Source organism: Eucyclogobius newberryi, unplaced genomic scaffold, assembly GCF_026437365.1.
Source record: "Eucyclogobius newberryi isolate DKJ021-1_F unplaced genomic scaffold, fEucNew1.0.hap1 SCAF_5, whole genome shotgun sequence".
Classification (NCBI taxonomy): Eukaryota; Metazoa; Chordata; class Actinopteri; order Gobiiformes; family Gobiidae; genus Eucyclogobius; species Eucyclogobius newberryi.
This window is the reverse complement of record NW_027316167.1, coordinates 38,445,552-38,457,740: the sequence shown is the minus strand read 5'-3', so window position 1 is coordinate 38,457,740 and position 12,189 is coordinate 38,445,552. Positions and strand designations below refer to the sequence as shown.

General features: G+C 44.5%; 1 protein-coding gene across 20 annotated transcripts in view; it reads right to left on the bottom strand.

The window, feature by feature from the left end:
* Positions 1–299: 299 nt before the first annotated feature.
* Positions 300–12,189, bottom strand: part of tle3b (TLE family member 3, transcriptional corepressor b) — a 69,060-nt gene continuing 57,170 nt past the window's right edge. For 6 of the 20 annotated variants that reach the window (XM_072464832.1, XM_072464834.1, XM_072464833.1 and 3 more), the window contains exons 14-22: positions 11,659–11,794; positions 10,817–10,986; positions 9,422–9,498; positions 8,384–8,633; positions 5,860–6,107; positions 5,046–5,193; positions 3,498–3,648; positions 1,698–1,774; positions 302–553 (exon numbers count right to left, since the gene is read on the bottom strand). In XM_072464832.1, the coding sequence (XP_072320933.1) occupies positions 446–553; positions 1,698–1,774; positions 3,498–3,648; positions 5,046–5,193; positions 5,860–6,107; positions 8,384–8,633; positions 9,422–9,498; positions 10,817–10,986; positions 11,659–11,794 (1,365 nt within the window). In that variant the 3' untranslated portion in view covers positions 302–445. Of the gene's footprint in view, positions 554–1,697; positions 1,775–3,497; positions 3,649–5,045; positions 5,194–5,859; positions 6,108–8,383; positions 8,634–9,421; positions 9,499–10,816; positions 10,987–11,658; positions 11,795–12,189 lie in introns of all 20 variants that reach the window. The other 14 variants (XM_072464836.1, XM_072464837.1, XM_072464840.1 and 11 more) reach the window with 7 other exon arrangements.

Here is a 12,189-nt window from a genome sequence, read left to right as displayed (position 1 = left end):
GGTCAGCAGACGAGGAGGTGGTGGTCAGCAGATGAGGAGAAGGTGGTCAGCAGACGAGGAGGAAGTGGTCAGCAGACGAGGAGAAGGTCAGCAGACGAGGAGAAGGTGGTCAGCAGATGAGGAGAAGGTGGTCAGCAGATGAGGAGAAGGTGGTCAGCAGACGAGGAGAAGGTCAGCAGACGAGGAGAAGGTCAGCCGAGGAGGTGGTGGTCAGCAGACGAGGAGAAGGTGGTCAGCAGACGAGAAGGTGGTGGTCAGCAGATAAGGAGAAGGCGGTCAGCAGATGAGAAGGTCAGCAGACGAGGAGAAGGTGGTCAGCAGACGAGGAGAAAGTGGTGGTCAGCAGATGAGGAGAAGGTGGTCAGCAGACGAGGAGGAGGTGGTGGTCAGCAGATGAGGAGGTGGTGGTCAGCAGACGAGGAGGTGGTGGTCAGGGGGTGCAGCTTCAGTAGATGACCTCGTACACTGTTGCCTTCTTGTCTCCGGAGCCTGTTACGATGTACTTGTCGTCTGCAGAGATGTCGCAGCTCAGGACGGATGACGACTCCTTGGACTGGTCAGAACAAGGAAAACAAAGACAGGTCAGGCTTCGTTTTGTCACAGTTTGACAATGTTTGGAGCGGAGCGGCCTCTGAGGGCGACCCATTCATTTCAATGTAGAGGAGCTGCTCCATCACTGTTACCTAGCAACCATTCTCTAAACAAAGTCCAAAATCCAAACAAATTACACAATAGTTTTATTTTGACAAATATTAATACCTGATAATATCTTTGTAAGTTTGTGTGTCCGTTGTTAGTAAATTGTCAACGTTTTGGATGGAATCTCGTTTACTGATGCAATAATTACTGATGCCGTCTATTTCAAGTTAAATGAGAAAAACATGAACCTGTACACGCACTTTACAGCGACACTGCACAACTTGAGAGGACGTTCATGTTTAGATATAAATAGGCTATAATATCTAATAAAAATCAGACTTCACATTTTTCCTGTCTGTGATTTAGATTCAGATGGTCAGACTTAAGTGTCTCTGAGCGTCTCCAGTCCATGTCATCGCTGTCACTGCAGCTCCTCCTCAGACTGTGTCCAATCACACTTTGTCTCTTCTTCTTTAAACCTCTTTCACTCAAGTCGTTTGCCGTAAACATGTCATCATTTAGGAGGAAAACGAGTGAAGTAATGTTCGCCGCGCTTATATTTAATTAAATTAATTTTCTGGGTCTTTTGGCCCAGAATAAAGTTCTGTTAGAATATAACCTCCACAGAGGTGGAGTTCCCGTTTCTGAAGGCACAGCAGAGTTAACTCTTTCATTAGCGAGCCGTAATATTGGTTTTGGACTTAAACCGCAAGCAGTCATTGACGTGAATGCCGATACCGATACTGGGCCAATATATCAGTGCAACATTTCCGTGGAAACAAGCAGGAGGAGGCGAGGAGAAGTGCGAGTTGGGTTGGTTTTTGAGTGCATTCCACTCATGAGTTTCACTGTGATTTATATTACTCAAGTAGGAGTAAAAGTATGGGCTCTGAAAACTACTCTAACTAGTTACTCAAGTAAATGGAACTATTGGCCTGTGGTCCCCAGATATAAAATAAACAATAAAAAGTACAGGATTTAATGAAATCATTAGACGTCCTAAAAGCAGAGGCAGCCTCATGCTTAGGATGGCCACACTGAGTGAAAGTGCGTGTTACCTGGAAGATGCTGGCGCCGTACGGGGTCCTCCAGGCGTTCAGCAGGTTGTCCTTCCCTGTGCTCACAAACCACTTCCCTGGAAACACACCAAACATGTGGATTCAGAATAGGACTTTTCAAACAAATGGTGCTGAAAAGTGCAGATTGCAAACACCCCCAGGAGCTTTAACATTACGATGAGACTGAAATATGAACAGATAAACTAATACAAGCACCACATGCAAGTCATGTCTGGAGAAGTCTAAACCACAAGTTTCTCTCTAAAAAGACACGATGGTTTGTATAATTTCAGCCTTTGTCGTTCGATTGCACCAAATCATATTGCGATTTCGATTGCACTGTGATATATTGTACGGCCTTAATTAGTATAATAATAACATTACGTTTGTGAACACTTCGCCCACTTCACTGCCACAATGAGAATGACAAGAGCTGCAGCACCCGGTGGGCGAGCACTGCAGCCTGTGGAGCACCCACTGGGAGAGAGCTCTACAGCAGAGGATAATGAAGGAGAAAGCAATTGCACTCACGTCATTATTTTAATCAGCCTCTGATTAATTAGCCGCTGACTATTGGCTAATGATTTAATTAGTGACAGAAGGGCTCCGTGTGCAGTGGCTCTGTACACGCAGGCGCACACGCACACCTACACTTACACACGCCTACACACCCACACCCCCCCACACACACACTTATACACACGCCTGCACACCTACACACCCACACCCCCCCACACACACACACTTACACACGCCTGCACACCTACACCCCCCCACACACACACTTATACACACGCCTGCACACCTACACACCCACACCCCCCCACACACACACACTTACACACGCCTGCACACCTACACCCCCCCCACACACACACTTATACACTCCCCCACACACACTTATACACACGCCCACACCCCCCCCCACACACACACTTACACACACGCCTACACACCCACACCCCCCCACACACACTTATACACACGCCCACACCCCCCCCCACACACACACTTACACACACGCCTATACACCTACACCCCCACACACCCCCCCCACACACACACACACACACTTATACACACGCCTACACACCCCCCCACACACACACTTACACATACGCCTGCACACCTACACACCCACACACACCCCCGCACGCCTACACCCACCCCACCCAACCGCCTACAACCATCCACCCACCCACCCGCCTACACCCACCCACCCGCCTACACCCACCCAGAAGATAAGTATTGGAAATGGCAAAATTCAAATATCGGCTTGGGACATCACTAACAGCAGTTTGACAATTACATTTTACTTTTATTCCATCAAGTACCACAAACAGACAAACATGAGTGACCTTTAGAAAGCGGAGCAGGAAGTGAGCCGACTCGTTTGGCTCAAATGTAACTTTCACACATCCTTTTGTCTTGTGCAGTCTGCAAACATCAACATCTATGTTTTTATGTTGCCGCCTCATTAAAATGAACGGGTCAGAATGTTTCTATCAGTAGCAGGTTCTGAAAGGGTTAATTCATGGGTTTCAGGCACAAGGATCCTTTCCCAATGTAAAGGATTTGCAATGGCAATGGTCCTACGTTTAAATAGTAATAACGCAAATTAAAACAAAATACTATATATTTTGGAAAGGGAAAGGTCCTCGCAAAATCCTTCAAATCAGGAAGAATCATTTGCCTGAAACCCACGAACAGCAAATGTAGCAAAGTTCTAGGCTGATGTTATGAGGAAATCCCAAATGTGAGTGTTTATAGCTGGCACGATGCCGAGGGCGGTGGCCTTACCGCAGTAGGCAAACTTGAGTGACAGCACGCAGCTCTCGTGCAGGTGCAGCTGGTACTTGTCTGGTTTGGTGTGGTGCAGGACCTCCACGTTACTGCTCTCCATGCCCACGGCCAGCCACTCGCCAGTGGGACAGTAGCCCAGGGAGAAGATCTGCACAGCACACATGACAAAGCACACTGCTCAGGACGCCGCACTGTTGACTAAAGATTATGTAGTAACAAAATTTTTTTTTTTTTGTACATGCAAATAAATCAAATTTAAAAATCAAGCAGAAAACTGCATTCACAATCTGTTGCTAAGTTCCAGTTTCATATTTTGATACACACAGTCCATTTGGACTCATCTGGACATTTAATATTTCAGGGCTCGATCAGCACCGTCTCCATAGCGACATGCGCCTCTTTAAAGCCTCAGGTGCTCACAGCCTCATGGCCTCTTTCTGTTAGCTAATGTGTTATTTATTCAGTTTGGATTTGACTGTGACTGTTTTTGCATGCCATCAATAATACTTTCATAACTGGAATATTAGCAAGGTTTTTTAAAAACCTGAAAATGACCCCAGGGTTACTCCAAGCCGAATACCTAGTCATAGATACACCAGGTACCGTATTTTCCAGACTATAAGTCGCACCTTTTTTCATAGTTTTGGCCCAGGTGCGACTTATATTTATACTTATTATACTTATACTCCGGACCGACTTATTTGTGATATTATTTGTTATTTTCACACTTGCAACCGCATTTCATACTCCAGGGCAACTTATGTTTTTTTCTTTCTATTATGCATTTTTTGGCTGGTGCGAATTATAGTCTGGTGCGACTTATAGTCCAGAAAATACGGTATATATCGGGAAGTCCCCGTTCAAAGGAACATTGTGTTCCATACGCAAGGAGTCTTTCAGCGCCACACAGTACGTGTGGTCAAAGACATAAAAGTATAGTGAGCGAAACGTTATGCAAAGCAGGGTATGTACAAGCGCCAGCCCGTCGTCTGCAGGGCCAGGAAGCAAAACCATCCCATCGAAGCCATCAAGCGTCCCTCGGTTCAAGATAATGGATGAGATTTAGGCCCATCTTTACTGCCCGCGCGTCGATCCGTGCGTTGCAATTTGGATCAGGGCATCCCAATTACTGTTCCCATGTAAACAGGAGTAACACTGCTCATACAACTCATAACCCCAATACTGACTGCATCTGGGTCTTTTCTTTATTTAGCAGACAAACGCTGGGCCTGGCCCCTAACACAGAACACTCTATTTAAAATCATTCAAGTTAATCTTTTTTACCATGCTGTTCGAGGCCATCCCCTGCTCAACAAACAGATTCATTTACTTTACATTTTATTAAAAGTGGCTTTTAAATTCATATTAAATCAGTTTGTCTCATTGTTTGTGTTAAAAAAAATACTTCATGTGCTTAGAAACGGGCTCTTCTGCTGTAGAGTGTTACAGACGCCTGTAATAGTTAAAATCTAGGTAATATTTGAATACTGTAACATCCTTAACAACAACGTGTGGAAGCAATTCCCGGCGCTCTTTGGCGTGTACCTGTGAGGTGAAGTCGTGCTGCTGCAGCTGCCGGCCCTCTCTCAGGTCCCACGAGCGCACAGTGTTGTCCAGGCCCCCGGTCCACAGCTTGGTGCCATCATGGGAGATGTCGATGCAGCTGGCCCCGTCCGTGTGGCCCTGGAACTGCCTGAACACACACAGCACACGTCACTTCAGTTGTTTTTTACATGAGGTCTACACACAGCCTAAACTGCTGGGTTGTATTAAGCTTTCATTATTATAATGCACACATGTTGAATAGCAGTCAGCTGACCAGACATTAAGCCACGATAGGCAATGATTTTATAGAGCCATCCACAAAGAAACCCTGTGCTGTTGTAGATTTTTTGTTTGGGGCTGTCCTTCAATAAGGCTTCCTTGCATTCATAATGTAAATAGAAACCGGTTATTGAAACCTTTCCTGGGTAAATACAGATTAAACAATTCAAAAGTAACTTTAGCTCCAGTCTTCCATCTAAAAATGTATTATTACATTTCATAATGTGAAGCCAACCAAGACCTGAGGGCTCCTCAAGAAAAGTTGCCAACTCTAAATCCTGGGTAATTTGGCAATCTTTACTTTGCTACTTCTTCAGTTCCATACAAGAGGCTCCCTGAGCTTTAAGGATCTGGCTGAGCCTACATTCAGACCCTTCTGGTCCGATGGACAAAAGACAAGTGAGCCCGGCTTCTCCGCCTGTGTCCAAACAGTTTGACTGAACTTATTCTGCTCGTCTCAGAGCTCAAATGGTGTTTATGAGCATCATGTGCACACACTAGTCCTGCTGTGTATGGAAAAGAGGAGCGAGCAGACCTGACGAGGGTCTGGTTGTGCAGGTCCCACACTGCAATGTTCCCGTCGCTGCAGCAGGAGAAGCAGACTTTGGCGTCGGGGCTGATGGCGAGGGCGTAGCAGGCGGGGGCCGAGGACGTGAGCTCCGCCTTGATGCGGGGCGTCTGAGAGGCCAGGTCCCAGATGGTCAGGGTGCTGGCCTCTCCGCCCACGATCAGAGTGCGACCGTCGGGCAGCAGCTTACACGAGCGGATGTAGTTGTCTCGGTTCTGGAAAGTCCAACAGAGAGAGGTTAGAGGGTACAGGCTTGTAATCATCGTATCATACTATTAAGTTATAGATTATCAATAATATTCATACTTTCTAAAATACTATAAGCCAAAAAAAAAAACTTGGATTTTTGAGTTAACTTTTGACGAATAATGTTGAGTTTTGTGTCTTTGGGTTTAGATTTATTCATTAATTCCTCCTTTAGTTTCATAAAGCGAGACACTGCAGATGAAAAGGAAAAGATCTGAAATTTAGTATAATTTATTTATTATTTATTATATATTTGTATAAGCAAAGAAAAAAATGCATTACATTTTTGTATAATGTAATGTTCATATGAAAATAAAGCCATTTATGTATAAAACATGACCGAATGTCACATAGTTGGGGCGTAGAAGTCTGACAAATGAACAGAGCCAGACTTCATTTTGTTGACATATTAGATACAAATTGACACAGGAAATATCTTATTTAGTATTTGAGTAAACTAGATTTTGCCTGATTTCTTGGGTTAGATATGAAATCCTTCTGTAAACTCTTGTCCGGTCTGAGTGTAAAGTCTGGTGTGTGCAGGTGCTACTTTAAGAGCTGCTCTACGTCTCAGTAGGAGAAAAATGCATTTGCGAATGTAAATCAAAGTTCTTTAGAATAAAAAGCATTTCTAGAAAGTCTGCCCTGGACCTGATCCAACACTGCATATGTTTACATCCGTGGGTATTAAAGGCCCAGATATTAGCACTTATTTGACGCGCTTGAGGACAATCTAAGAGAGTACATCTCCCTCCCTCGGCCTCAGACTTGGCTCGTGTCTGTTCAAACGCTGTGGGCCTGGCCCGGCTCCAGGTGAGCGCAGACGGATCAATATGGCTGCTTAAGCTCTTGGTGAATTAAAAGTGCCGTGTGATGGCTTTATAAGCGCTGCTCAGAGTCCGGTCCGAGGGTCGGGCTCTGGCTCCAAATGAGGGCTGTGAGCGGGAGGTCGAGCACATCACTGGGCTGGCTAATGGCGCGCAGCTCGGCCAATCAGAACGCCATTACTCAGCAGGGTTCAGCTCTGCGCTACTCCTCTCTGAATTATTCACACGTTCATCTGTGAAAGCGGCTGGGATGTGCCGTCGGGCTACATTTGGTGCTCGACAACACGGAAGCGTCGCCAGAGAGGAGCCATCGCTGAGAGCAGTAAATGAGTGCTTTTTCCATGTTGGAATCCAGACAATTGCAGCTGCTGCAAGAACAACTGGTCTTATGGTGCCAAAACAAGTTCAGAAAAACTATCCATGAATAATAGACGTTTCGCATTCAATAAAAAATACATACAAAGGCTGTAGTTGACTAAAGACATTGTTGGTCGACTAAAGATAAGCCCTGTGCACGGTCTAAAAGGGGAAGCGGTGTGGTGAAGGGGAAAAGCTCTGAAAACTATTAAGTATCTCTACAATCTGACCATATATCTGACCCAACGTACAATGACAAGATCACTGGAGTTCTCACAATAACAAATATCTCTTTTTACAGAAAAAACTTGTATTTATCTGTTAAACGGCAGATTAAACTCACTATTTACTCCAAAATCTCAAACTCACTCCAGGCCATATTCTTTCTGTTGTTATCCATATAAATCGTTGTAATACCAAAATAATTAGCCTAAAATAAAAATGTTATTGAGTAAGAATCCATTGACTAAACGACTAAAGACTCAAACACATGACGCAAAGCTTCAGTGTTTCCATAACAACCACTGTTGTTCATGAGTGGGTGAGTTTCACATAAATCGGAAAAATTAAAGAGGGGATTTTGGAAATAATATTTTGAGCAAAGCAGATCTGAAAATTGGAATATAATTCAAATGTCACCTATTTTTTTAGGAGCTAAAACTTTAATATATCAGGCTTCAAAATAGAAAATCACAAGTACATTCTGTCTAAAGTACAAGTTCTTTATAGTGACTACCATTTTTGGAGAGTTGCTGGCAAATTCTGTCGTGGGATGTGTTTTTTGAGGGGCTTTGAGGCATTTTCACGCCATAAAAAGGGTTTTCTCTTTGGCCTTTTCTTGTTCCGTTTCATGATAACGGACCCAATAATAGAGCTGTCTAGTTGTAATTACTAGTGAGGACATAATGACTGAAACACAAACTGTGGTCAATATTCAAGTCATTATTGATGTTAGATATGCTAATAAGACATTTCACTAGCATCTCATTTCCCCTGAGAGGCTTGGTGTCCTGGCGTCCTGGCTAACTCCTCCCTCAGCGCAGAGGAGCGTGCTGCCTCACCAGACAGTCGAGCTGGGACACGGGGCTCTTGCTGCCCGGCTGGCTGATGTCCCAGATCTTGACGCAGCCCTTGCCGCCGGTGTAGACGTGCCGTGTGGGGTTGCTGATGGTGACGGCGCACACCACCTCGCCGTGGCTCAGTGTGTTGATCTGGCGAGCGTGACGAGGGATACCCGGCCCGATCAGAGCGTCCGGAGGGAAGGGCACCGGCTGCATCTGCCCGTCAGCGCTCACGTGAAAAGAGTAAGCCCTGAGGAGGGGGCGAGACAATGGGGGCAAATATACATTAGTGTATTGTTCTTGGCCTTTACACATGCTCTTGTACCTTTGCTTTGGCATCTCATGTTTTACATATACTGTGTTTAATATAAAGTATTGTTGGTTTTAGTAGTTGTTTCACATGTCAGCAACTGAGTTGGAACAGGCTGTACAGGATTCTTTCATGGAATAAATGTAAAAGCAGCCTGTAGGGTCAAAATGAGAACGCTGAGTGCTGTCTGCGTGTTTTATTCTCCACAAAGCAGGAAGTGCGCTGTTAGCAAGCTAATGTTTGTCGTCTGGGAGTTGTGATAACACTCAGTAAATAATTAGGTCAGTGAAAAATCCATTTGGACCACGTCAAACAGTTTAAAAGGATCTGGTTCTGTTTTTCACGGTTTAACAGTAGAAGTAAAATCTGAGCTAAACACTCATATCATACATGAACTGAAGTGTATAATTATTCAGTGGATTGACAATCGTGATTATTCAGGTCACAATATAATCGTAAGAATAAAATAATAATTGTGGCGATAAAAAAATTAACCATTAACTATTCTATTCTAAGATATTCTTCATAAATGCGATCACAAATAGGAATAGTAACTATTTTCCTGGTGTTTGGTCATGATCTCAGTATTTCTGAATAATAATTAATTACTGTAAATCCTGTTGTTTTTCTCTCAATAATTGTAACACTAAAATGTGACATAACGACTGTGTGCTGTCTGTATGGAGAGGCCGTATGCATTAGGACATAAAGAAGACTCTGGTACTCACGGTTTTCCGCCCGAGATGGAGGTGAGGCTGGCAGGCAGGCCCGGGGCTCTCATGTGTGGGTGCGGGTCAAAGCCTCCCTGGGTAAAGGAGCAGGAAACGGAGTGAGTGAACAGAACCCGGAGAGTATCCTGCTCGGACACATGCCCTGAAGTCTCCAGGCGAATCCCTTGAATGCGCAAACGAGGGCTCTTTTTGCATTCGGACAGGCGTTAGACAGGGCTACACCAGCGCCGCGGCTAATGCTAATGAAAGTCTGGGAGATTTTCAAACACGAGATTCGCCCGGCCTCGCTCTCTTTTAAAGCCTTTAGAATGCTAACTAACCCACTTCAAAGTGCCAGAGCCGCTTTGTACACGCTCATTATGTACACACAACAAAAAGCACCAGTCCTAAAAGTTTTTCTTCCAGTGCTTTGACCTCCAGTGCTTTGTCAAAGCACTGGAGGTCAAAGCACTGGAAGAACAACTTTTAGGACTACGACAAAGTCTGGGGAATAAAGTCTGGCGGTAATGCGACACTCGGCTGTCGACTGCCATAAAACAATAACAACAGCAACAACAGTCTAAGGAATAAAGTCTGGCGGTAATGCGACACTCGGCTGTCGACTGCCATAAAACAATAACAACAGCAACAACAGTCTAAGGAATAAAGTCTGGCGGTAATGCAACACTCGGATGCCAACCGCCATAAAACAAAAACAACAACAACAACAACCAGACGAGCAGCAACGCCGAGAGAGACCAGCTCAACTTTCTCAAAGTCATTTGGGCTTGAACATTTATATGAACAGAGTATATTTTTGTTGGCGGAACACTAATGGTGCGTTCCAGTTACCATCGGAGGTGGCATTTTCTGCGTTCCGTTACACTAAAACATCTTCACAAAAATGTCAAAGCCCGAGTAGGCAAATCCCTGTGTTTGGAAGAAGACAGGTATAATATTGATTGTACTTCCATGTACTGTCCTCCTGCAGTCTTAGCTTATGCTAATAGTCACCTGGAGTTAATGACAACAAAAGCAGAAATTCTCTCAAACGTTGATTTATAATAACAATTTCTGTTCCACTAAACTTAAATGATATGCAGTTTGGCAGATTTGAGCACTTTATTAGTTTGTATTACATTTTTTGAATCTGAACTGTTTTCCCGACTTGAACGACTGGAACAGAGAAACTCTGAGAAAACATCACTCCCGAGGACTTGTGTAATACAGCATTTCTTACTGTCTGTTATGGACATAAGTTTGACAACTTTACTACTCTGATGATTGAATTGCTTATTGCTATGACAATGATCCAAATTTGTCATTACTTGAAATCCTTGGATGGAAAAAACAAAAACTAAAACTAATGGTGAGTTCAGTCCTGTGTTAACATGAGTAAAGTCTCATCCTTACAATGGGGGAGCGTCCGTATGCGGCGGCCGCAGCGGCGCTCATCTGAGGGGAGATGAGGCCAGGGTAGACCCCAGGACTGGTCAGTGAGCCGTTCATCTCGTGGTGACCCATCATGGCAAAGGGGCCGTAGGAGCCCGCGATGGAGAGGGGCGTGCGCAGGGCCGGGGCCGCTGTGGGGACAGGGTTAGAGTGTTGTCACAAGAATAACACAAGAGCCCATTTTCATAATAAGGAAAAGGCTCAATACCAATTCTGACGGCATAATGATACAAACGCTCTTCAAAAATCTGCATTATTCATTTTAGCTGCCCATAGAATTTTGTCACACGACACTTAAACGCAGCCTATAATAATAATGGCTGGGTAATCATTATTATTGACATAGAGAAAACACAAATTCTGACCTCTTTAAATTCTTTTTCTGCGGCATGTGATTCCCAAGTTAAGTTAATCATTCATATTTAAGTTCTATTGCTTTTAAAACATTATAAGGCAAGCCAGTGAAGGTGAATAGGAAAATATCTAGAAAAATAGCAATATAAAATGGAAATCCTGTGGTTTACCAACACAAAAAAGGCAAATATTTTAGATATCTTATTTAATATTTGAGGAAACTGGATTTGACTGAAAAAGAAATCCTTCAATACGACCCATCAAAATCTTAAATCCAAGGTTGTAAAGTTTGGTGTGTGGGAGCTACTTTAAAGGCTTTATGTCTCTGTGGGAGAAAATGCACTGTAATGTCTCGCCTCACTATAAATGACTTGATAGCGATGTGTATTTATTAGAAGATTGTTCAGCTCTAAAACAGATATTTCTTTCACGCTGAGCACATCTCATACCCAGTGCCTCCATGCCGGGGGGCTTGCCCATGGTGAGGGGCCTCAGTCCTGGGGTGCTGCTGGTGCCGGGGGTGGGGGCCTCGTTCCTTGGGGTGGGTGTGTTGGATTTCAGGCTGGGTGTCAAGGACTTGTCGTTCTGGAAACAGAAAAGCACTTTGGCTCAACTCTGAGAAAAAACAGCAGCCACCAGGATTCACCAAAGCAAACCGAGCGCAAATATGTTCATACCAGATTATAACTTAAAAGTAAATGGTAAATGGTCACATTTATATAGCGCTTTTCTACCGTCAAGGTACTCAAAGCGCTTTACATCAAGGAACCAGTCACCCATTCACACACACATTCACACCCCAGATATACGCAGACACTGGGGGGCAAGTTGGGTTAAGTGTCTTGCCCAAGGACACAACGGCAGTATTCACATGAGGCAGCTGCGATCGCACCGCCAACCTGCGGGCCAGTGGATCTGACCGCTCTGACTGAGCGGGGAGTCGAACCGCCGACCTTTGGATCAGAAGACGAGCACTGAGT